Source organism: Urocampus carinirostris, chromosome 2 (genome assembly GCF_059441175.1).
Source record: "Urocampus carinirostris isolate Australia breed hairy pipefish chromosome 2, RoL_Ucar_1.0, whole genome shotgun sequence".
Lineage (NCBI taxonomy): Eukaryota > Metazoa > Chordata > Actinopteri > Syngnathiformes > Syngnathidae > Urocampus > Urocampus carinirostris.
Window position 1 is genome coordinate 27,638,997 of NC_142350.1, and position 25,982 is coordinate 27,664,978.

Consider the following 25,982-nt stretch of genomic DNA (forward strand, 5'->3'; position numbering starts at 1 on the left):
CAAATGTCATGAATTTTGTTTGTATATTTTTCATCACCGTTATTGTTGTCGTTATTTTTGTTGTTATTATTATGGTTAATAAAATAAAGGTGGAAAGAAAAGTGACACAGCATTTTTCCCTTGGGTTTTTATTTTTTTAATCATTTTTTGCAAGATGATAGAAAACACTCCAAAAAGATTATGACAAAGAAAAAAACCTTTCAGTACCTATCATTACTTCTGTGTTCTTGATGCTCTTTCAAGACAAATAATCAAGATGTAAAGGCTAGGGGACCCTTAACCCATTATACTCTTATGAAGTGGTGGGGAACAAATTTCATTTTCCACTCAAGTTTGCTCTGAAATTGAGTGTGAACTCTTTTCTGTCTCCATTTGCAACATGGGTTTGGGATCAGGGTGAGGTTTTGGGCAGAATCATTTTGGAGAGCCACCGACTTCGTGCAACACTGAAAAGCATAAAAGACAAAAATGAACAAAAACAATCAATTTTGTAATCCCTTCACACATTCTTGCAGGTAATGGATCTATTTTTTTCAAAACTCCGTGACAATGTTTCTTCCGGTTCTGCTGACTCGAACACTCAAAATAAATACGGATCTAAAATTGGATTGACTGAGCTTGTCTGCTGACTGTGAGTCAGGTGATTTGGGAAAACAAGTCGACCGAAGATGGAAATGAGTATAGTATGCTAGTATGCTTGCACTCCAATTGAGCAAAATCCATGTGTTTCAGAGCTGACTCTTTTATGTCACAAAAGAAAGACGCTCAACACAATGCAACTAACCTTCTTGGTCTATTCCTCTTGCAACCGCACCAGGTCCTATTTCCACACTTTCCCGGTCGATCATTTCAGAAGATCGGGCCCCTTCGCGCTGCACCTGTACAACATCAGTACCTTCCTCCTCGCTGTTTAGGTCAGCATCTTTTTGGAGGAGTTGACCTTGAGCTGGTCTCTGACTTAGACGCGGGTCTGCCATTTGTCTGCGAGGTGGAGCTTTGTCTTTTTCCTTTATTTCAGAAGTCTCGTCGCTGTCCAGGTCTTTAAAAACACAACAAATATACAGATGAAAAGACACGCACACACATCTACCTACTTACCTGCCTACCTACTAATCTATCGCTCAGGGGTCACCAACCTTTTTAACCTGAGAGCTACTTTTTTTTGAGAGAAACGTATGTTATTGCTATGTCGTTACAATTTTATTATGTTATTACCAGGTTGTAATGATTAGAAGTAGGGTTAAGATAAGAACAGTCAACCGCCCTTAACCTTTTTTTAAAGACACTGATCATGCCAATGATTCCTCATTCCAGTTAGAAATCAAATTCCTAAAAATCACAATGACCCATCACTGGTGAGCTATTTTCAGAACCAGTGGGCTTCGTTAGAAACGCTTGATGTATTACTGAATTTTCTGGAAATGTAACAAAAATAATACTTAAGATAAGCAAAAATGATCTGCCAGTGGAAAAAATTGCTACTTTTTTAGTAGAATAGGAAAAATTTATTTGATTTAGCATAACTAAGTGCAATATTTTTACTTTTTGGGCATTGCAATTCGAAACAGGGTCATTAAATAAAAGGAGTAACAGTAAATCTATTTCCATGTACTACCTCATGAGCAAATGATTAATATGTAAAAAAAAAAAAAATAGTAATCTGCTATCACACTCACTGATACTCGACTGATCAGTCGAAGAAAACAACGATACCGAACAATGGCATGATTTTTTTGCAAAGATAAAATCGTCAATTTCTTGAGCCACACTTGTATACATGCCAACCTTTTGACTTTAAAATGCTGTAATTTTTATCGCGCACTCTATTTTTTTAGTGCGGAACATAATGTGTCAAGATTATTGAGAAAAAAAAAACACGTGCTTGTTGAAAACCAGAAGAGGCAAATTTTTACAAAAATGTAAATCTAATACGATCGTTAGGGCAGTTTATTCATGTTCAAAGACTTGGTCTTGTTTCAAAATAAAGCAAGCGTAGACAAAAATTCTTGTCTCGTGTAACTATTTTTTGTTGTTGTTTAAAAAAGCGGGAGATTTTGCTTTTTAATCGGTAAGCGTTTTTAAGTGGAAAGCAGCAGTGTAGGCGAGTATGCACTAGACCAGTGTTTTTCAACCAGTGTGCCGGGGCCCAATAGTGTGCCGATAGACCTTGTCTAGCGGGCCTCTGGAATTTGCCCAATTTTATCTTTCCAAAAAAATCAGGCCATTATTCAGTATTTTTGCTATCTTCAGACCAGGAATAGGTAACAGTAGATTTTGATATATTTTTTATATAATAATTATTCGCTCATGAGGTAGCACAGTACATTTAATAATTGAATCTGTTTAACAAAGCGGTTTTAGATTGCACTGTAAAAAATAAAAACATGAATAAAGCACATCATTCTTTTTTATTTTAAGTGTTATTTTCATCAAAAACACTGCACCAAACAAGTGTGTCCCAAAATATCTAGTTAAAAACACTGCGCTAATCAACCTGCCATGCATGTTTTTAGAACCAGAGTACCGGGGAAAAAAACACTCATATGCAGAGAGAACATTCAGACTCTACACAGGGTGGCTGGTAGCGTGAATTGAACCCAAAACCTCTGAAGTGTGAGGTCGACAGAGGTTACATTTACTCCATTACATTTGTTTAAGTAGGTTTTGTGACATTTAATACTTATAGGAGCATTTTTAAAACACTATACTTTCTAATTTTACCTGAGTAGATTTGTGAAGAAGAAACTGTACTCTTACTCCACTACATCAGGCTACATTGAAGCCGTTACTTAAATCCCTTACACATAAGTACGCATCTGTCTGTCAATTATTTTTTCAGCAACCTCGTTCATTTTATTTAGATTCGACCAGTGACCCAAAAGAACACCAGGTGGCAGTTGTGAGCAGGATTAGGAGGTTTTTTTTTTGTGTACTGTAACACACAAAAGGTCCCCGGTCCAAGACCGGGTAGAAACATTTGTTGGGGATTCGCGCCATCAGGTTGTAATTGCCCAAGACACACGAGAGGAAATGGAGGATCCACACACGCACACACACACATGCACAGATTATATAGTTGTCGCCTCACACTTATATATAGGCTTTTTTCAGTCCACAGTGGGTTCACCCAAACAACCTGTCTGAGTACACAGACTTACATTTACACAGACTTGTATTTATTGTGATTGGATAGACTTGAAGGATTTGATAATCTAATTGAATGAAAAATCAATAAATAAGACGTAGCTACAGTTACTCAGTACCTTCATTGTTTTTTCACCATGTGCTTTTTTACTTTTACTCAAGTAATTATTCGGAAGACTACTTTTACTTCTACTTGAGACATATAATTCCGAACTAACAGTTACTTCTCATCTCATCTCATCATCTCATCAGCCGTACCGCTTATCCTCATTAGGGTCGCGGGGGGGCTGGAGCCCATCCCAGCCATCTCCGGGCAGTGGGCAGGGGACACCCTGAACTGGTTGCCAGCCAATCGCAGTTACTTCTACTTAATTAAAATATTTGACTACTCTACCCACGTCTGGAGGCCGACATGCTATCCAGTCACCCTATACCAGCTCAGTAGCCTAGATGGTAAGGCGCCCGCTTTGAGACTGGGAGGTCGCTGGTTCGCGCCTCGGCCGAGTCATACCTAAGACTTATAACATTGGTAAAAATGGCGGCGCCCTCTGTTGGCTGCGGCTGCATCGGCTCGCTACAACGGGTCAGGTGTATCGACATTTCGTTCTGTGTACATTGTTACAAAGAATGACAATACAAAGGAAATTATTATTATTATATATGATATAGCTCGCCACCTGGATTGTAAGTGAGCCCGTCATCACACGATTTTTAAATTGCAGGCTCTATCAGATATCATTTTCATCAGACGATGTGAGGTGCTGAAATGTTAGTGGCTGGCCGCAATTGACCCCACTGGCATTTGTTGGAACACCACTGTACTATACAGTATACTTCCACCAATCAAACCAAATTGGACTTAATACTTGCTGGCTGATTTTAAGAAATCAGTAATAGTCAAGTATATATAATGAAACTTTTCAGTTATATAAAATTGTAGCTTACCTTTGCTTTGCTCTCCAAGGTCAACAGGTTCTGCAATGTGATTTTTATTACGATAAGGATTTCATTTGCAACCCAAAAAATAGCATTGCCTTCAATATTATTCATGCACACGCTCACCTGCAATTGTTTCTTTGTTGGCACTCTCCGATGATTGGTCATTTGAAAGATCTTTGTAAGAAATATAATAAGAGTCAACTTGTAAGTGAAATTATTAACACAAACCTCAGGAATATGCGCTGTACCTTGAGAATCTAGTTGTTTCTCTGCATCACTTGGAGAGGTTCTATGTGCTGACGAAGTAGGTGTCATCACAGTTAGAACCTTCAATGTACTTTTTACTTTTTTTTTTGCACAAGATTTGTCTTAAAAAAACACACATTACATACATATTTGGCTTTATACAATTTGTAACTATTTCATTATTTTTGAATAGTGTCACAAACCCGACATAATTTCAGCTATGGTCCTGCCTGTGGTTGTCCTGAGAGCATCTGGGCAAAGGTAGATACAATGATGGTTTGGTGATAATTATAAAAAAATAATGATCTGTATTACACTGAATGACATCACATTAAAAAACTGAAGCAGGGGTCTACAAACTATAGCCTAGGGGCCATTTGTGACCCTGTGAACATTTGTAAATACTAAAGACTAGATTTGATATTAATAAATGTGTTTTAGAAACAATAGAGACATTTATTTAATACCACAAGATGAAGAGTCATTACTTTTTGAGTACAATATTTCATTTTACCATAAAATTGAAAACTTTTGTAAAATTCTACACAAGGGGTCTCCAATTTTTTTCAAACTGAGAGCTATTCTTTGTTTTCAATTAGCGCAAAGGGCACCCAGTTAGATATGCAGTTTGATAAAATAATAATTTATCTTATTATTACTATGTTGTTACTATGTTATCACCAGGTTACCTGATGCAAGTAAGGTTAAATAGACTCAGTTAACCACTCAAAACATAATTTTACTAAAAAAAATTCCCATTGCACAGCACTGGTGAGCTATTTTCAGAACAGGTCTGCAGGCACCTCACCGGTTCTTAGGGGGCATCCTGGTGCCCTCGGGCACCTTGTTGGAGACCCCTGTTCTACACTAACCCTAAAGAGACAATGTGTAGTATTTGACCACTAGATGTCCCTGTATTATGTAGTGTGACCGAAAACAAATGCTACAAGGCACAGGAAAAATGACAAACGACGGACCCTCAAAGTGACCAAGCTGCACTTTTTTTTTTTGACCCAGCCTTTCACAAGGTTTTTGTTTTCTAGGGGTACCTGTAGCAGCAAGAAAGTAAGACAAATACAAAATTTTCAACCTGTGAGTGTTTAAAAATGGATGTTTTTTTTTTATTGTTTGTGTATTTTAAATTATAATTCAAATCGATAGTTTTTCTAAACAAATGAAGTATTTTTTGACCCATATGAGACACTAAATAATACACAATGTCCCTTTAAAGAAAGCTATATGAGTTTTTGTTTAACAAAAGGTAGATTTGGTTTGCTTGGTAAGTAATAGTTATTCTTCTTACTTTTTTCTGTGGACCCTATTTGAAAAAGTTTGGACACCCCCTGGACTAAAGCACAACAGCAACAATAATCGGGATATTGTAACAAATCTTACCAGTCAGAAAACTGATCACATTTTCTCTTCGTGCTATGAAAAACATAATTCATATAATTCAGTTAATGCGTTGCAAGATAAGTTTACCGAAAGCTCTTTTTCACGCTCACCTCGGACTGGCACTGCTATCACAAGCGGGAGGAGCATCATGAAACATATGAGCCTGAAAATAGTAAAAGTTCAAAATTTCAGTGAAAATTCCAGCCAGGAACAAAACGTTCAAATTCACTTACAGCCTCATTATCAATGTTGGTGTCCAGGAACAAATGTGAGGAGTCGGGATCGCAAGTGCGCATTTTATTGAGGGCGCCTTCTTCTCCCTTGCCCTTTGATGAGGAATTTGGACCACACTCCATTGTCTTTGTTGGACAGTGCACGGTTTGATGGAGGCTGCAAAGTTGACAAAGCTCCATTCACAGTATCAATTAACCGTCTTGTCCCCAGGGATTTTCTGTGGTTAATTATCTCGGGGAAATGCCCCTGGGTGTGTGCACCCCCCTCACTAAAGTATCATTTTAAGAAAATAAAGGGCAACCTGCAGATTGCTCCTTGTTACTGCCACCGTATCACTCGTTTAAACAGATGCCAGCCCCCTGTTAAACAAAGGTCTTCTTCACAGGTAAATGAATCAGACATTCAGCAGCGGGAGGAAGCAGCAAAGCTCGAAGACCTTTCAATGATACGTCATTAAATTAAAAGTCTTTAGTTTCCAGTCGGAATAGGAATTTGTACTTTCCAGACTTTATTAGTAAAGATAAGTTGGTTACTTCCCATTGGCTCGACGGCCAAAAAAGATAAATTGAAAGAAGCAGAGTAAATAGTAGAATTTATTGAAATTTACGGTGTTAGCTAATTTTGTGTTTTTGCTAGTTAGTGCACGATGACAGCAAGCTATGGAAGGCAGTTTTCCAAATGTATTAACAGTATATTTGCAGAGCAATATTCATCCTCAGAAAAGCAACATGCACATAGGTATAGGTACAAAGACAAAACTAATATGGGAGCGCAAAGAGAAACCAGGAGATGAAAAACCTCTTAAGGAAATCCATATCACACAGAAAGGTCTAAGTATACCTTAGACTAATATATATATATATATATATATATATATATATACATCTCATCTCATTAGCTGCACTGCTTATCCTCAGTAGGGTCGCGGGGGTGCTGGAGCCCATCCCAGCAATCATCGGGCAGTGGGCAGGGGACACCCTGAACTGGTTGCCAGCCAATCGCAGGGCACACAGGGACAGACAACTCGCTCGCTCATTCACACCTAGGGACAATTTGGACCGGCCAATCCACCTGAAATGCATGTCTTTGGAGTGTGGGAGGAAAACGGAGTATCCGGAAACCCACGCAAGCACGGGGAGAACATACAAACTCCGCACAGTAAGTCCGGTAGCTGGATTTGAACCCACACAGGAGGTTCCCAAGACCTTATAACTGTACCGTACACCCGCTAACCACTGCGCCGCTGTGGAGAGAGAGAGAGAGAGAGAGAGAGAGAGAGAGAGAGAGAGAGAGAGAGAGAGAGAGAGAGAGAGAGAGAGAGAGAGAGAGAGAGAGAGAGAGAGAGATGGATGTAAAATGTTGACAGACAGTAAGTAGTATCCTACAGCATATCCACTCTTAATCTCAGAATAGGCCTATTTGTTTGATCTTTTTAAAATGTATTTTATTTAAAACTGCCTGTCTTTGTACATTAGTTGTTGCAGTTTTTCAAAAAAATAATTTTATGTTACCTTTTTTCAGGTAACTCGCTGCATTTATGTCATTATTTAAGAAGTATTAGTTTCAGTTTAATTTTAGTACATTTGTTGCACCTAATTCTAAACACAAGTAAGTAATGCAGCAGATTGTTTTTGCCATAAATAATTGGTTTATTTTATTACTTTTAGATGGCCTACATGTATACCTGTTAACCTCCACGGCTCCATGCCTGTACAAACTGTTGTATTTTCCCGTACAAAATACAAAATAATCGTACACCATATTTTTGGGGAATGATGCATGATGGGAAATCCCCAGGCGGCAGACGCATGCGCACAGTAGCCTCAAACAGCTCGCTTCGTTTGCAACAAAAAAATCAATACCGAGATAAAGGTTTCCACGGCGAACTCCTTTGACTTGATTGATTGGCCGTTTCATGATAGTCAGTGTATACCGGGTGGTACCCATCATTGACAAATTTGCGTTTTATTTCTACACCGTACTCGTCTTAAAATGCATAAAAAGCGTACTTTGTACTGCAAAACCGTACCGGTTGACAGGTATGTGCATGACTTTCAGTGTCCCACTTTGTACTTTATCACTTTGAATGTTTAGTGTTAATCATACGCAGGCTAGGGCAGCATGGCGGCACATTTGTTAGCGCGTTTGCGGCACAGTTCTGAGGTCATGAGATCGGACCTCCTGTGTGGAGTTTGCATGTTCTCCCCGTGCTTGCATGGGTTTCTTCCGGGCGCTCCGGTTTCCTCCCACATTCCAAAAACATGCATGTTAGGTTAATTGGCTGGTCCAAATTGTCCCTAGGTGTGAATGAGCAAGTGAGTTGTCTGTTTCTGTGTGCCTTGCGACTGACTGGCAACCAGTTCATGGTGTCCCCTGTTCACTGCCCGAGAATGGCTGGCACCCCCGCGACCCTACTGAGGATAAGCGGTGCAGATAATGGATGGATGGATGGTTAGTGTTAATCAACCTCAGGCTGCTCTTGTAGTCGAATTTTTTTTACCATTTCAGATTATAAACCATAGGTAAAACATGCCTGGTTGCCCTTTGAGCTTTTATGTATTGATTCCTGTGTGACCAGTAGGGGAAGTGTCTCACTTTGCCCAATATCAATTTAAAATAACTTTTCAGTAAATTTGCATATCTGTTGTCTGCTTCCGTGGCCTTATTTACTGTGGATAACAACCTAATTACAACAAAAACATCTCACATCCAAACACATTTGATCTTGTAATATGGGTCTCTCAAATTTAAATTTGCTGAGGGCTCCATTAAGGCTTGAGCCGGAATTGGTGTGAGTGTGTAAAATGCGGAATTCCGAGTAATGCTAGCAAAGCAAAAATGCCTTGCAGTCTTGCACAGCTTAACCGCGCGCGACCTGTTGGCTGATTCCTCCCCTCAAAAAAAGTCTTTGAGAAAAGAAATGTGAGAGCGCCCCCTGCCGCCAACAACGTTCGAGCTAAGCTCCTGATCCCAAGCACCGCCATATTGATGTCCCGGCAACGCTGAAAGGTAATCTTATTTGAGACTGAATCGTCGAACCTTTGTTCCCTCTATTGAGCCTTCCACGTCCGAGGGGCTGCGGGGACTACGCGGTGCAGCCTGGGAACTTCTCCGCGGCCACGTTCGTCTTAGCGGGGTGTGTTTTAAAGGCGTTGTCAGACCGCCGCCTCGCCATCCTAGCAGGCTATTCACTCCCCGTGAGCCTGTTAGCTTAGCACTCATTAGCTTTAGGAAATATAATTTCTTACGATGCTTTATTTTCTCTTCTAAACATATGCGGTAACAGTCCAAAGCGAGTATTCGGCATTCCCGGTGCCTATAAATAATTTGTCGCGGCCTTGTGACGGTCGTGGGATCTGCTAAATGTGCCTTGGAACTTGCTTTTGCCTCCACTTTAAACGAGCTAACTTGTTAGCATCCCGGCCAGCTAGCCGGCTTGCCCCGCGGAGCTAACTTAGCGTTAGCTCATTAGCTGCATTGCACTTGTGCAGGCCGTTGATCGAAAGGTTTTTACCCCTTTTTGTGGGGGGAGCGTACGCACGCAGTGTTCAAGTTTGGAGCGGGTAAAATAGTGAAATTCTCTCGGAGTACTTTGACACTCGATCGTCTTATTCGTGTGGAAAGATTGATTGGCTACACCAAAGATAGTCATTTGTTGGATCAATTCTAGGTGGCGTGCGTTAGCTTGGTTTGCCTCACTGACAGCATTGATTGAAATCAACCTACTTTTGTTTTTCCCTTTCCAGGAGCTACTGTGTGATTGTTTCCACCCAGTGATGACTGTATCGAACCCCGTACGCCCTGATTAAACTGGTTGGATGCCCCCATTTAACCGCCAGGTAAATTTATTATACAGTACACAGCATATGATTTTTATATATTGTAATGCTCTAACTCAATGGTCAGCCGTGTTTGTCATATCACTTGAAAAAAAAAGTAATTTATAGTTTCTCACTGGTCTATTGGTTGAATCCCTTAACCACTAGGATCGCAGGGGCACAATTTCCTGTGCTGTGTCTTGGGCATGCAGTAGCTCAGGAGGTAGAGCGCTCGTCTTGGGATCCAGTTCGAATCCCGGCTCGTCCGTGTTACATGTCGAAGTGTCCTTGGGTAAGACACTGAACCCCTAATACCCCCAATAAGCAGGTTAGCGCCTTACATGGCTGCAAGGCCGCTATTGGGAAATGTGGAGCACATTGTAAAGCGCTTTGGGAAGTCATTGACTTGAAAAGTGCAATATAAATTTAGATCATTTAATTTTTACAATGTGGTGGCGCCCATCCTCTTCAAGCCAACCTATGTTTTCACCCTGTCTTGAACAAGGGACCTTTCACGTGTTGGCAAATATGCTAACTACGTAAACCTGACTACCTCGGGGTTCCCGCAGATCCTTGAAAATCTTAAAAAGCATTAAATTCATTATTCTAAAAATTAGACCTTAATTTGCACAAAAATCTCATAAATCCAAATTTCGAAATTTAAAAATGAAAGCTCATTACTCAGATTTAGATTTGTTCAAACTGGAAAGATAGTAACAATTATCAAGAGTCTTTTTTTAATAATTCACCAATTTACTTCGGCGGCATTGTTGTGTGATCACAATAACAAAACTTTAAAAACGGTGATGTGGTTTCAGTTGGCGCATGTCTTAGGTCTACCCTCAATACACATAGCAACTTCAGACGGATGTTTACTTTGGACAATGGGAAACTATAAATTTAATGAGAAGTGGTTGTCTGATGAATGCTTTTTACCATGGCTAAAAGCTGTGCCATGTAATTTGTACGAGGAACGATGAATTGTGTGGAAGAAATATTTGATTTCATAAAGCAGTAAAAAAATATTAAGTCTTGAATTTAACTTGCTCTAAGCTGTAGAAACCCTGTACATTTTCCCCAAAATACCTGACTTAGTAACTGAATTACTCTAGTGAAAGTAACTAGATACAAGTGAAATCAACTATATTACTTTTTTTTTTTTAATGTATGTCAAAGAATTTAAAATTTTCTGAGCAATATTTGGGTCTGTTGAATAGAGAAGAACTGATGGGTTGTGTTATAGAACCTTAAAATATTTTTTGCACCACACCAGCAACAGATTTGTCCTACATTTGAAGTGGAACACATATAAACTGTAAACTGTTTAATAAATCAACAAATGAGCAGTAAACAATATGAAGTGAGTTTGATGAATTAAATGGGAAAAAAATCCGATACCAAAAAAGGAAAGGGAAATTAAAAATTGAAAAATGAAAAAAGACCTAACATTTTCATATTAACACTGAAAAAACTCACAAAAGAAAATGCAAATATTTTTAAATCTACCAAAAAATTGTGTTTTTTTTTAAATGCTCGACAAATTTAGAGAACAACACTGAATCCCACAAAGCATGCCAATTGACCAATCATAAGAGAAAAAAGGCGTCTAGGAGGGAACCACCTGAGGGGGTTTTGGAGGCATTGTCACCAGGAACCTCCTAGACTGTCACCCACCAGGGTCTCACAACATTCTGTGGGAATCACTGGTAACTCTCTAGTTACAAATACCATATATACTCACATTGATGCCAACAAAATAGCCACATAATAAAATAAATACCAGAAACCATGCACACAGACTTGTGGGAGCAAAAAAACTACCTCATATTTCTTGGCTTGGGGAATCTTGAGAGCTTGCAAACTAATAGTTGAGACACCGTATTTTTATTTTGTCTCTTGTCTTTACCCCACTCAAATTTCCTAGACCAAAATTCAGCATGCTTACTGTAAATGTTGTGCTCATTTTTGCCCCGTTGTTCCTGTAAAGGCTACGTCCCCTCCCCACGCACTGCCTCCCATTCCCATTTTAGCTTCTGGTGACGCACAACTATATTCAGTATGTGCATATAAAGTTACCAACTGGTATCAATATTTTAATTTATAGTTGTAAATTGTAAATATGGCTTGGAGGCGATTATATAAGGTTTATAAAAAATTACGCCTCTTGTAATGAATGAAAATGTATTGTGAAACCGGCCTTTACTCTACAGTGAACTTTTAACTACAACTTTTTTTACTAAGCAACTTTAAAGTCAAGCAACACAGAATCCATGGAAAACAAATTACACCACAAAATAAAAATGTGAAATTATAAGTTTTAAATACAATAACTTAACTATTATTCAATGTTGGCTGAAACAGCACTGAACCTCTGAAAAACATGCAAAAAAATGTGTATGACACACAAATTTCCAAGCTTTGAAGGACTGATTCAGATTCCTATGTCAGTTATTCACAATGTTTTTGAGCCTTTAATTAAAATAAGTCCAAATAAGGAATATATTCCTAGCTTGACTCATTTTTATTAATTTCCTCTATGTCAGCTGTATTGCAATCGCTCATAACTGTTCCTGTGCTCAATATGCTGCTTTGGCAGTAACCCCCTCCAAAAACCTCTCCCCCTGCTCAGCAAACAAAAAAAATCATATTAACCAAAAGTAAGTGAGGGGACAAACAAATATATACATTTATGAATAAGAGTTTCAGACCCTGGCGGAATCCAGCTAAAACCCTGGCCTACACGCCAGAATTTTTACATGGTATGGGAAACACTGATGTTGTTTGAGCGACCCGCAATATCAAACTTGTCCGTGGTACACAAAAGGGTGGGGACCATTGCTCTAACAGAAATTGATTAGCCGCCTTTTGTCAAATTCACTCTTGTGTCATGATTCAGACGCATTTGGTCTCTTGGTTTTAAATTATGTTTTGTCACATCTGTTTGTCAGCGGAGAGTGCAAATTTTGGAGGCCTCTAGACCAATCTTGTATCAATTCATCTGTCACCATCTACTAGGAGGAAACCTCCCAGGTATTGTCTCACTGCATACTCGGCCCGAAAATATTTCCAATATGTCGGAAGTAAACTCTTACTGTATGTTTGAGTGTATAATTCTCTAACCCGTTTACTGTTTTGTTTTAGGAGTTTTCAAGAAGATTCCTTGTAGAATATGTCTGGCCCTGTCCCAAGCCGCTCTAGAGTTTACCCAGATGTAAACACACAGAGGCCTCGGGAATATTGGGATTATGAGTCTCATGTCGTTGAGTGGGGGTAAGACAAAGGCATGTTACGGAATGTTTGCCAGCTGTTACTCATTCTTAAACTGTCACCTTGCAGAAACCAGGACGACTATCAACTTGTCAGAAAACTCGGGCGAGGCAAATATAGTGAGGTGTTCGAAGCTATCAACATAACAAACAATGAAAAAGTGGTTGTCAAAATACTAAAGGTATGGCACTCTTCAGCATTACAGACTTGCGCTATAGAGAACTAAGCTGTTTTTTGAATCTCTCATTGTTACCTCTCATGTCTTTTCAAAGCCGGTAAAAAAAAAGAAAATCAAGAGAGAGATAAAGATCCTGGAAAACCTCCGAGGCGGCCCCAATATCATCTCCCTCTTAGATATTGTCAAGGATCCCGTGGTATGTATTTAAACTCAACTTCAAAACTGTAGCCTTAACAAGGTTCACTGCGATAGGTTGTGTGAAACCTGTCAATTTGAAATATGTCTGAGATTTAGTGTGGCGGCCAAAAAACATTTGCATTATAAAATGCCATACTAGATTGTATGCGGTTTGTATGCTTTTTCCTGGCTAGCATTTTATTTCACTCTTCTAACTGTTGAAAAGCAAATATGTGTATGTATGATGTCACCAGTCATTGAAATACGCCATGCCACATATTATTGGTAAAATTAAAACTCTTGGGAATCAAGCTATACCTATCATTTTAAACAGAATCTAATCATCAAAGAAACATTGCGATCAATCTAAAACGAGGTACCCTAAAACTATAAAGCAAGCTGATTATAGGATTCCCCGCAAACATCGAGTGGTTACATCTAGGACCGGCCAGTAAATCCAACCTTATAAAGATTGTTAGTCCAAAACGCATAGTAATGCCAACAGATTAAAAAAAATCCACTTAAAGGCATCTCTGGATAAGGTTTCAAGATATTGTCGCATCTGTTTTTTTTTCAGCTAAGATGCCCATGCTACACTCATCTTCAAGCATTTGATTGCAAACCAAAAAAAAGCAAGCGAGAATAAAATCCTATTTCTGTGTGTTCCAACTCAGATTACTCAATGAATAGCACTTAGTGATTATTTCAGTTTGGGACAAAAAAATTCAGTGGGCTACTATTTAAAAGGGACCAAACTGTCCATGTTCTGCAAACTGTTTAGGAAGAGTACTCAATTTACTTTGGGTATGTCTTGGATTGGGATTTTAGTCACATTTTACAGGAACATCATCATCATTTTCCAAAGTAGACGCACAGAGAACACAAGAAAAATGAAGAAGTGGTTAGGAATCAAGCCAGAACCCCAGCCACAGAAGAAATATTCAAAAGAAGCTAACAACTTTTATGACACTACAAAACGTAAACGTACATTGATAGCTTTGTGGAAAGAGGAGTTCACGTGTTTTGTAGCAGACGACGCAACGCAAACATGGCATTAATGAAGATGAGTAAATACAGGTACATACTGATGGCAGATGGCAAACAGCGATGTCATATACATGCAATGAATGTCATAAGTAGATTTATAATAAACTTTTAAAGTGTTGTTCTGTTTGTATATTCTGATTATCAATCCTTAATACTTTGCAACAATGGGTTTTTTGCGACTAGTTGTCTTATTGTGTTTCAAGTTGTGAAAAATGGGGCGGGCAACTTTTCAGGGTTGTCTGCCCTGGTGTATGGTAACTTTTTGTCACAAGTTTCAGACACTGGTTAAACCAAACTCGGGAACCTTTTTGACTCAGAAGAGCCATGAATGCAAAATATTGAGGTGTTTTTTTTTTTCCGGGTGACAGCCACGCTAAGCTGTCAAACCAGATCTCCAGACAAAAGCTAATTCTTCAGTGCATTTTATTTCACTGTGTGACTTCAGATGATTAAAAAAAAAACAATGAAATGATAATAGAGGCATATTTATGCTGATGCATCTCATTGGTTAAAAAACACGGAAAAAGTCCAACTGACGATTCTACTTACCAGAACTAAAGGTAGAAAAGCACTACACTGTTCCTGGCGCTACTGGTAGAAACACGCTGTTGCGCTCCTGACCTAAATTGGTAAAATTTGTCTCGGGGCAGATGTATCCACAAGAAAGCAAATCAACCCCTGCTAAACATACAACGGATGAACAACGGAGTCGGATGTTTTGGGGAATTTTATTTGACAAAACCCAACACCAAAAATGTACATCTCATCTTGGAAGGCGATTTGAAATAAAATGACAATTGGCTGAAGAAGTTTGTACCGTATGCGATTGTTACACGATTGACATGGCTGTTGATTTCCGAAACGACGTAACTTGTTATTCACTTAACTCTAGCATAAATAACATGCTTACCAAACTATCATTTTCACTCCAAATCACTTAATCCGATAAAATCTTCATCCTCTGTGTCACTGTCACGGTAACAATTTGCTGCTTCCGCTTCTTCATCAGACTCACCGTCACCTCCACTTTCTGCTTTTCTGCATCTTTCACTATTTGCAGCTTGTAGTCTGCAGAATATGATTTTCTTTCCAGTGCCATTTTTTAGTTTATAAATAAATTAAAAAATAGGTTCGAAATTACCGGTGTCGTGCCCCCCATAGAATATAGAGCGTGCAAACATCACTAAAACCACTTAGTATATCATTGTTGGGGGGATGTAATTGAATAATCAAGCACAGAGCATTTGCACCTTTTATAGGAATCCCTTTGGAGCAAGTTGGAAATATTTACTTTGGCGAAATGAGGCCTTATCTTTTGAACATTCGTGTCGCGAATGGTAAGGGAGTACATTTTTCGGCACTGCAAGGTCAAAATTATCAACAGAGGCTTAGAGCGCCCTATTGCGGTTTAGTGCGAAATGATATACCTGTAATAATGTAAAATAATTTCACAAAAGTCTCACTGGAGTATAAGTCGCACAACTGGCCAGACTGAATAACTGCAACTTATAGTCCGGACAACGAGGTAGTCTGAAAATTTCACCCATGCTGACTTCAATCACAACTCAGGGGAATTGCTTTAGTTTGGCTTTTTTTCAAGTATGCTATCACACACATTTTAAAACTGGGTCTTAGAAAGTGTTCTCAAATTGGGAGAAAAACTAAACACTTAATCCGTCATCATGGGTCTGCGTTCTCTTTGCTTTTTTTTTTCAGTCCCGAACTCCTGCTCTGGTTTTTGAACATGTAAACAACACAGACTTCAAGGTACGGGGTCAACCCGATATTATTTTTTTTGTCGTTCAAAAAAGCAATTCATCTGATCACTTTTCTGTTGTTTTTTTCTACAGCAATTGTATCAAACCCTTTCTGACTTTGACATACGGTTTTACATGTATGAAATCCTAAAGGTAAGTGAAATGTGCTGGAATTTTATCTTGTGTCTGCAATTCTAAGAATTGCTATTTCTTTAGGCTCTGGATTACTGCCATAGTATGGGCATTATGCACAGAGATGTGAAGCCACACAATGTAATGATCGACCACGAACACAGAAAGGTATTGGCTCACATTGATGCACAGGTCACAACAATAGGTGGTGGAACTGATCTTGTATTGAATTTTCATTTAAATGCGCAGCTCCGCTTGATTGATTGGGGCTTGGCTGAGTTCTACCACCCAAACCAGGAATACAACGTGCGAGTGGCCTCCAGGTACTTCAAAGGACCTGAACTTCTGGTAGATTACCAGGTGAGACCAGATGACGTTTGGATCTTTTTGCAAATAATAACTGATGCGAACCATACTAAACCCTTGCTTGTCTTCTGCAGATGTATGATTACAGTCTGGATATGTGGAGTTTGGGTTGCATGTTAGCCAGCATGATATTCCGAAAGGAACCTTTTTTTCACGGTCACGACAATTACGATCAGGTAGGTCAACAAGAGGCCTCGCTGCAATATGATGCTTACTTTTAATAAATGGGCATCAGATAAGCTTTTCATTTGTTTGCAGCTCGTGCGAATCGCAAAAGTTTTGGGCACCGAGGACCTATACGACTACATTGACAAGTACAACATTGAATTGGACCCACGGTTCAACGACATCCTTGGAAGGTAAAACGGCGTCTGCATGTTATTTTTATTGAGGACAATGCATTTTTGGGTTACAAAGTGTTTCTGCTTGGGGTCTTGAAGTTGTCAATTTTCACACACAAGTTTTTATTTTAGAAATGGATATCAAACTGGGTCCCCTTTGCGCAAATTAATAAGAAGTAGCTCTCATCTTAAAAAGGTTGGAGATACCTTGATTATCCATACCGAATAGGTTCAGCCAGTTTGTCTATCCATAGTTGCTGCTGTTGCATTTAAGTCATGATAAAGTGCACAATGACGTTCCTGTAGTGTATTAATTATGTCACATTTTATACAAGTATGCCTTGCTTTTGGGGCAACCCAGAGTATGAGGTGACCTATTTTTTTCCCCGTGCTATCCTTTTCATCAGGCACTCTCGTAAAAGGTGGGAAAGGTTTGTACATAGTGAGAACCAGCACCTGGTCAGCACAGAGGCACTGGACTTCCTGGACAAACTGCTGCGCTACGACCATCAAGCCCGGCTGACTGCCAAAGAGGCTATGGATCATCCATACTTCTGTGGGTGACATTTTTTTGCCCGGGTCTTGTAGATTAAGCTTCATCTCTTGACATTAACTATGTCATTCCAGATCCCATCATCAGAGATCAGGGAAGGGGGGCCACTCCTGGTGGAATGGCGGCCAACTCGACACCAGTCAGCTCTTCAAGTATGATGGCTGGTAGGTGGCGCTCTCCCTCAGGGTTCCCCCAAGGTCTTAAAAACTCTATAGTCTTAAATTTGATAACTGCAAATGAGCCATTGAAAAGGTCTTGAATTTGGTCTAAAAGTCTTCAATTTAACTCTAAAAATACCTATTTATTTCCCCTGTCTTATTTACGTAATAAAACTAATAACTGTATGATAAGTCAACTAAAAAAAACTATGGATTGTTGTGTCGTAAAATTGTTCATTTTTATAAATTTGGTCAATTTCTGACCATGAATGCAACGTGTGTATCAAAAAATGCAGATTTCCGCGATTTAGAAAATGCAGCTTGATTTTGGAGCTTTACGTACAGTCGGTCTCTAACCTCTAGGAATAACTTTGGGATGGGGAAGTGTAGGTTTAACCTGTTGTGAATGAGTGATTTACCTGGGTTTTATACCTGGGTTCAGGCCGTACCAGAGAATGAATCAGAGGGGTTTCCCAGCTGACGTCCGGAACCTGTCACGGATGTGAGGCGCTCGCCACCCTGGGCGGTTCAAGTTCGCCCCCACAGTTGCCCGCCACTGGGCTTTAGGGGTCAGGGTAAACGGTCGCGCCGGTGTGGCTGGATTGTCGCTGGCGGGGTTCGGTTCCTCCGCGTGGTCACTCCTCTGGCGGGTTGGGTAGCGAAGAGGGGAGAGAGCCCCTGCTGCATTTGAGATTTGATCAATAAAAATTCAGATACTCGTCAATTTTACAAATATCGATGCCGATAATCGGTCGACTTCTAACTTGTAGTCCAAAATTTACAGCAATGTGCTTTTATGTGTCTCCCAGGCATCAGCTCAATGACCTCCTCACAACCGCTGGCAAATATAGCCGGATCACCCGTCATCTCCGCCCCCAACACTCTGGCCACACAAGTCCCAGCAGCCACTGGGGCCCAACCCTGAGGAGAACGCCCAAACTCCCCCCATCCTCCCCCAAAACGTCCCTCCCCGTCATCCCCTAGTCCTGTGTTTGTGTGTGCTCATGGCCACATCCTGCCTAGTTCTCACTGTGGCCCACGCCACGGTTCTCCCCCCTTTTTATGTCGACAATAACAAAGAGGATTTAAATTGCTTTTCACATCCATTTATATTTTGACACCTGGACTTGACAGAACATTGTATTGTTACACCTGTCAGGATTATTAGAATTAATTTTGGTGTGTTGACAATTCTAATAAGATGTAGAACATGAAGAGAATGGATAATAAAATTTATTTTGTATGTTCCAAATATACAGTCTTGCTTGAAACTCTTGATGCGGGAACCTGCTGTAACACACTGTGAAACCTCCCCACTACTTCACGCGACAGGACTCTCTCGCACACTCGACACAAAAAACGTCGCCTGTGCGGAAGTTGTCCGTCTTGGGAAGTTGTTAGTTGCTATTTAAACAAATCGGACTTTTGTAGATATTCTACAGTCACTGTCAGGTTGCATGCACCCAATGCTGAAAAATCACAGGGTCGATAGTTTACCAATTTTATGTTAACGGTCACTTCTGTATGTGTACGTATGTGTTCATGTTATTCTTTTTTTATGAAGTCTCTTACAAATGATTTTGATGACGACAATTTTGTAACTTTTGTTTTATGTTGGGAAGCGTCATCTTCTACAGAAAACAACTCCAAAAAATAAACAGTTTAAACAGGGTTTTGCAGGCACAGTCTTTTCCGGTGTAACACGCTTACAGGGACCGTGTATTTAGCGCTTCCTGGTGGTTAAAAAAACTTCATTTAAAAAAAGCTTGATTAGAATAATGAGAAAAAATGCGTTTTTCAAATTTATTTCAAGTGATGTCATGATTAGGAAACCCTTTAACAATTTTGTAACTACTGGGGGGAAGGTTTAACGGAATAGTGTCAAAAATCAAATGGAAAGTCGGACTAATATGGCAGTACTCTATATCCGTACCGCCGTGAACAGAATGCTTTCATTTTATTTTCACGGTGACATTGAAAATATCTGCGTTCTCATTTGCAATCGACATATTTCACTTAAAATAGTCATTTTTTGCCGTTTTAGTTATCACAAAGCAGACATTGCATGCATTCCTTGTCAGTTCCGCGGGGAGGCGCGCACGTACGTATGCTTGGTATTTGCATTGCTCTTGAAGCAGTGTCTGAAATAACATCTGCCTAGACGCCCGGGGCTTGCATCTTTTACGTCGAGTGTACAACTTACAAAACGTCTGCCTTGGTGGCCGACAAGTTTTTCAAGGGAGAAAAAAAATATTTTATTTTTATTTTATTTCTTCAAATCAAACGTTTGCTTTAATCCGATTTCAAAATCTTCGTTCGGTTTGGAAATTTCAGAGTTTTGGTTTATTTGACCAATTGCATACTCGGCAGCCAATCAGAAGCCTGCATCGAATAACTTAGTGCTTCTGGACTTAACCGAGCGTTAAATTCGTGCATTTGCATATCATTTTCCAAAGTAGACGCAAGAAGACAAGAAAAAGGGATTAGTGGTTAGGATTCAAGTCAAAACCTCAGCCCCAGAAGAAATATTCAAACGAAGCTAACAAAATTGATGATGCTACAAAACGTAAACGTACATTAAAAGCATCGTGGAAATAGGAGTTTGCGTGGCTTGTAGCAGACGACGCAACGCAAACATTGCATTGTGCAACATGCTGAACAGTGGTAGGTACATCAAATCTTAAGCATGATGGATGAGTAAACCAGACATCAATGTGCAGCCTCTATTTTGAATGCAATGAACGTTACTCTAAAGGGAAAAAAACTTGCCTGGAGACAAAATGTTGCAATTGCTCAACGAACAACATTTGTCTAAATTCAACAAAACGGTTTACCAACGCATATTGTGCCTCAAAAAAAGCAAAACCACTTTCCGATGACGAGTGGCTTTGTCAAACAGGAGAAGAAAGGTTCAGAAATGGGTTCAACCTACAAGAATGTAAATAGTTGCAAACTATTGTAGCTATGGCTGAGGTGATTTTGACTAGCTGAAAGATGCACAATTTGTTTCTTATTTTGGCAGACAGTTCAAAGGATGTTTCATGAGTGGAAAATGAAATTATCTACATTCATTTCACCAGCAAGGGTAACATACACTGTTTTTTTTTCTTTGCATGGTGGAGTGTGAATCTGGAACAGCGCAAGGAATATACGACACAATAGTGAAATCACTACTGTTTAATAACATTACAAAGAATGACATTTGAAAGAAAATGGTTGCTCATGTAGGTGATGGTGCAACTATTAATACCGGCTAAACAAAAGGAGTAATAGCTCACTTCCGGCAAGATTCATGGCCGTGTGTTGTCAAGGTAAGATGCTTGGCACACCGTGTTGAACTTGCATTTAAAGATGCTTTTAAAAGATCAAAAAGTTTTGAAGACGTTATAAATCTGCTGGATCAGTTACATACATTTTACCACAAGAGTGCTGAGAAGACTGCAGGACTCAAGAAGACACCAGAAGAGATGTCTCCATCGTCAGGCACATTTACTCGAGTTAGTAGGACATCTGCAAACCGCACTGATGAATTTCTTCAGGTCCTTTGGGGCTGCTCATCATCATCTCACAGAGGTAGGTTTTAAATTTGATATAGATGTTTTAAATATATATTTGTTCTTTTATCAGTGACGATCATAAATAATGTAGGTCTTCTTCTCATCATATTCATTTTATAAATAATTATTTTTTCAGCTTGCTGCCAGCCTGTCGCAATCAGCTGTACAATCCAAGGCCAAGTATATCATTGGAAAGATGACTTTGCACATTTCCTTCTGGATGTGATCACAACGTTGGTGAAGCTCTCAAAAGCATTGCAAGAAAGGAAAATTTTGATGCATCTGGTCCATCAGCAATTTGTGACCACAATGACATATATCAATAAACGAAAACAGAAGCCTGGACCAGAAGAAAGAAAGTTCAGTGAGACTGATTGAACATTCTTTGGCATACCTCTCACAAGATCACCTGCTAATCCTCGGGACACCAGCATACCAAAGACATTGAAAGAATTGGAATCCTGTTTGGAAAATGCTTCAGTGATGTGCATACGGGGATTTTGGAAGCGACAATTCTTGCTGACAATAAATCATGGCCAATTAAACATGAATCAGAGTTTGGTGATGACTAAGTGTCCAGAGTCATTGATACATACAGGGACATTTTGTTGTATCAGGGCATTGATATATCAGAAGCAGAAGTAGATTGGATTGAGCTTAAAGAAATATTGTGTCACTCTCGGTTGAAAGTACACTCCATAGACTGGGTAAGCATGAACGAGCAATTTAAGAGCAGAGTTCCTAACATACTGAGCGTCATGGATTTGGTTCTGACACTTTCAGCTGCTACATCGAAATGTGAGAGAGGTTTTTCTTAAATGAAGCACATCAAAACCCAATGTAGGAATAGGCTCAGAAGCAGCACCATGACACTACTGATGAATGTTCAGCTACACACTGCAGACATTGTGGAGTATGACCCGACAGCAGCAATTCAGCACTGAATGCAGAACCGCCACAGGAAGCCAGCATTTATGGAAGAGGAAATTAATGCTAAAAAGTGCTCCAGATTTGATCAAAGACTCTGGCTGAGGATACATCAGAACACAGTGACTTTAGTGACCTGGTGTCGTGATTGCCGATTCAGAGCACCTGCGACTGCTTAATTGGTGCCAACAGCCCGGACAACTGTTTGGCTGATGTACTCTTTTTTTTTTTTTTTAAACCCCCGGCTTCCAGGAGGAAGCCATCAGATCGTTATGCGAACTGTTGCCTCCAGCTCAGTAAGCTCTTACGTCAGACTCTGTTCCTGCTTTTCTCTGCCTGATCCTCGTTGCCAACCTGTTTCCGGACCTGACTCTGCCCCATTCTGCCTGCCTGTTATCCGATCTGTTTTGCCCTGTTACCTGCCTGCCTCCTGTTGCCGACCTCGTTTCCGAACTTGACACCGTACTTGCTTTCCAGTCCCGGCCAGCGACTTGTAATTCCCACCTGTCTTCGACCTGTCCTCGCTAGACACGGAAGTGCCACTTCCGCATCTCCTGCTCCTCTTGCCCTCTTTATTAATAAAAACTGTGAAAACGAGCGCTATTGGGTCCCGTGTCCATTTCTGGTCTGTGACACCTGGAACAAGACGAAATGAATGAAGATAAATGCAGGTACATACTGATGATAGATGGAAAACAGCGGTGTCATATACATGCATTGAACGTTATAAGTAGATTTATAATAAACTTAATTTAAAAGTGTTGTTCTATTGTATAGTCTGATTATCAATCCTTAATACTTTGCAACAATGGGTTTTATTGCGATTAGTTGTCTTATTGTGTTTCAAGTTGTGAAAAATGAGGCAGGCAACACTGGCTGGGCAGGCAACTTTTTGGGGTAATTTTCCCTGGTGTCTGGTAACTTTTTGTCATGAGTTTCAGACACTGCTTCAAGCCAGGGTGATGCCATTTTCCGTTGCCTCTTAACTGACAGCTCGCTAGGCTACTCTTGTAGGGGTGAGATGTTTGTTTAACATTATGTGCATGGATTTCATTTTCAGTTTACTGAAAAGATACAGAAAAATATTTAGTAGAACTTTGAGAATGACAGATATTTTACTGTGTATCGTTTAGCGCTTCAAAGAAGTAAAACAATTATGCATGTATATATGGATAGATAATATATTCATTATTATTTTTTAATTTCTGCAACGGCTTATGTTCTCTTGAACATTATTAACGTGGTGCTGTATTGGTTTTCGACTTCTCCATGCCAATTGCGTTTGTATTTGCAATGTACAATAAAATCGTTATAAAAAAAAAACTAGCGGCCATATTGGTAGGGTCCACTTCCCCGCTACGGCAGTGTACTGTATGTATATTGAAGATAAATCAACCTTCTGGTCTGTGACACCTGGAACAAGAAGAAATTAATGAAGATGAGTAAATGCAGGTACAGATTTATAGATTTAAATGATTATTTGTTATCATACGAATGTGCATTTCTCCAAAACACTCGCGCATTGAGAAATTTGCATTTATTCTACAGAACATTAGCCTCCCCATCTTGCAGCTACGAGAACCCAAAAACCTCGCAAAAGGCTGGGCAAAAACATTTAAAAAGGAAAAGTGGTGCAATTTGGTCTATTTGAGTCTCTGTAGTTTGTATTCTTCCTTGTGGTTTTTAGGACTCGTTTTTTGTTGTACTACACAATACAGCAACATCTAGTGGTCAAACAATACACACTGACCCTTTGAAAATAAAGGGAGAAGTACATGTAATATCCATCCATCCATTATCAGCACCGCTTATCCTCAGTAGGGTCGCGGGTGTGCTGGAGCCTATCCCAGCTATCTTCGGGCAGTGGGGAGGGGACACCCTGAACTGGTTGCCAGCCAGTCACAGGGCACACAGAGACAGACAACTCACTCGCTCATTCACACTTAGGGACAATTTAGACCGGCCAATGAAGCTGACATGCATGTTTTTGGAATGTGGGAGTAAACCGGAGTGCCCGGAGGAAACCCACGCAGGCACAGGGAGAACATGCAAATTCCACACAGGAAAGGTTTGATTTCATGACCTCAGAACTGTGCCTCACTCACACTAACCACTACACTGCTGTGCTGCCCGTACATACACTGATACAATTACCGGTAAATGTATATCAGCAAAAAAAAACAATCTGCCAATATTTTCTCATTAAAAAGCCATCAACTTATTTGCAAAAGACGCAATCAGAATGGTAAACAAAATATCAATAAAATATTTAAAAAAAGATTAAAAAACAGAAATCTGATGTAATCGTTGGAGCAGTTTATTCATGCAGAATGTCTCATTCTAATGTAAAACAGCTGTAAACTAAAATACCAGTTTTGTGTCATGTTTTAATTGATGAGGTTGATATTTAAATTGTAAAAAGCTGTAGGTTTTTTTTTCCAAAAATGGGCGTTGATAAGAGGCAAAAAGCGGTAGTCTAACGCGTGGATCGGTAGCGTTGGTGGGTATGTAAATCGATGGATGTTTAATCACATTTTTAAACATATTTTCATATTTAATTTGACATTTTGAAAGTTATTTTTAATTTTAGTTTGTATATTTATGTTTTCATCTATTTATATATTTTGTTTTGAATTCCTTTTTGTTTATATTTGTTTTCAGAATGTACTGTGCATCCGGAAAGTATTCACAGGGCTTCACTTTTTCCACATTTTGTTATGTTACAGCCTCATTCCAAATTGTATCAATTTAATATTTTATCTCAAAATTCTACACAAAATACTCCATTATGACAATGTGAAAAAGTTTTTTTTTTACTTTTTTGGAATTTATTAAAAATAGAACACTAAGAAATCACATTTACATAAGTATTCACAGCCTTTGCCATGAAGCTCAAAATTGAGCTTAGGTGCATCTTTTTTCCACTGATCATCCTTGAGATCTTTCTACGGTTTTACAGGGATCAGAATTTTCCGCGGATCCGCGGATTTCCGCTGTTTTTGAACCCCAAAGGCATTCCGACTTTTTCACTTTTTCTCTTGCGTAGCAAACAAATTCAAAATCCGACTGTCTCACTCTTTCCTTTATTGCTCTGGCGCACCCTGGCGGCCGTTAGAAAAATTGGCCGCATTGTCGCACAAGCTGCAGGGACTGAACTGCATTTGAACTTATCTTGCAGTATTTACAAAAAAATCAGTTATGTGGGCAAATTATTGTAATCTTCTAAAAATGTTACTTAAATGATAAATATAAGCATGGTTTTGGACAAGTAAGTTGCCTAAAACCCATGTTTTTTTGTTTTTTTTTTTGGGGGGGGGGGGGTTGCGTTGGGGGGGGGCTCCGCCCTGGTTTATTAATGGACGCTGGCTATTTCAGCTGAAAATGAAAATCTCCATTCTGATCCCTGAGTTTAATTGGAGTCCACCTGCAGTAAATTCAGTTGATTGGACATGATTTGGAAAGGCACACGCCTGTCTATATAAGGTCCCACAGTTGAGTGTGCATGTCAGAGCACAAACACCAAGCATGAAGTCAAAAGGACTGTCTGTAGATCTGCGAGACAGGATTGTCTTGAGGCACAAATCTGGGAAAGCATCATGCTGTGGGGATGTTTTTTCAGCAGCAGGAACTGGCAGACTAGTCAGGATAGAAGGACAAATGAATGCAGCAATATATAGAGATATCCTGGATGAAAACCTGCTCCAGAGCGCTCTTGACCTCAGGCTGGGGCGAAGGTTCATTTTTCA

General features: G+C 39.6%; 2 protein-coding genes and 1 long non-coding RNA gene across 6 annotated transcripts; 2 read left to right on the forward strand and 1 right to left on the reverse strand.

Annotated features, from left to right (window-relative positions):
* Window positions 1-218: 218 nt before the first annotated feature.
* LOC148371560 (uncharacterized) lies at window positions 219-9,298 on the reverse strand. Of its 4 annotated transcripts, none has more exons than XM_088326093.1 (10): window positions 8,998-9,298; window positions 5,958-6,114; window positions 5,835-5,887; window positions 5,725-5,757; window positions 4,533-4,580; window positions 4,332-4,379; window positions 4,207-4,257; window positions 4,090-4,119; window positions 785-1,039; window positions 219-446 (listed from the first exon to the last, which is right to left on the reverse strand). In XM_088326093.1, the coding sequence occupies exons 2-10, from the start codon at window positions 5,963-5,965 to the stop codon at window positions 415-417; spliced, it is 558 nt and encodes a 185-aa protein (XP_088182219.1). In that variant the 5' UTR covers window positions 5,966-6,114; window positions 8,998-9,298; the 3' UTR covers window positions 219-414. The 4 variants fall into 4 exon arrangements, with proteins under 4 accessions (XP_088182219.1, XP_088182217.1, XP_088182220.1 ...); XM_088326091.1 differs by having other exon boundaries at window positions 4,332-4,451; XM_088326094.1 differs by lacking the exon at window positions 4,090-4,119.
* LOC148371561 (casein kinase II subunit alpha) lies at window positions 8,811-19,424 on the forward strand. Its single transcript, XM_088326090.1, has 15 exons — window positions 8,811-8,967; window positions 9,705-9,797; window positions 12,725-12,806; window positions 12,918-13,046; window positions 13,113-13,224; window positions 13,316-13,417; window positions 16,162-16,212; window positions 16,296-16,355; window positions 16,419-16,502; window positions 16,584-16,694; window positions 16,775-16,876; window positions 16,959-17,059; window positions 17,449-17,597; window positions 17,669-17,758; window positions 18,562-19,424. The coding sequence occupies exons 4-15, from the start codon at window positions 12,946-12,948 to the stop codon at window positions 18,675-18,677; spliced, it is 1,179 nt and encodes a 392-aa protein (XP_088182216.1). The 5' UTR covers window positions 8,811-8,967; window positions 9,705-9,797; window positions 12,725-12,806; window positions 12,918-12,945; the 3' UTR covers window positions 18,678-19,424.
* A 679-nt stretch (window positions 19,425-20,103) lies between these two features.
* On the forward strand, window positions 20,104-22,714 carry LOC148371562 (uncharacterized). The gene is made up of 4 exons (XR_015849640.1): window positions 20,104-20,416; window positions 20,981-21,063; window positions 21,178-21,325; window positions 21,446-22,714. It is a non-coding gene; the product is annotated as an uncharacterized LOC148371562 (long non-coding RNA).
* The last annotated feature ends 3,268 nt before the right edge of the window (window positions 22,715-25,982 follow it).

Excerpts from the sequence above, each read along its gene's own strand:
- LOC148371561 (XM_088326090.1), top strand. The coding sequence starts at position 12,946 with ATGTCTGGCCCTGTCCCAAGCCGCTCTAGAGTTTACCCAGATGTAAAC. Across the intron at positions 13,418-16,161 it reads ATATTGTCAAGGATCCCGTG|TCCCGAACTCCTGCTCTGGT; the intron begins GTATGTATTTAA and ends TTTTTTTTTCAG. Across the intron at positions 16,356-16,418 it reads ACATGTATGAAATCCTAAAG|GCTCTGGATTACTGCCATAG; the intron begins GTAAGTGAAATG and ends CTATTTCTTTAG.
- LOC148371560 (XM_088326091.1), bottom strand. Across the intron at positions 4,452-4,532 it reads CATAGCTGAAATTATGTCGG|ACAAATCTTGTGCAAAAAAA; the intron begins GTTTGTGACACT and ends TGTTTTTTTAAG. Across the intron at positions 4,120-4,206 it reads CAACAAAGAAACAATTGCAG|AACCTGTTGACCTTGGAGAG; the intron begins GTGAGCGTGTGC and ends ATCACATTGCAG.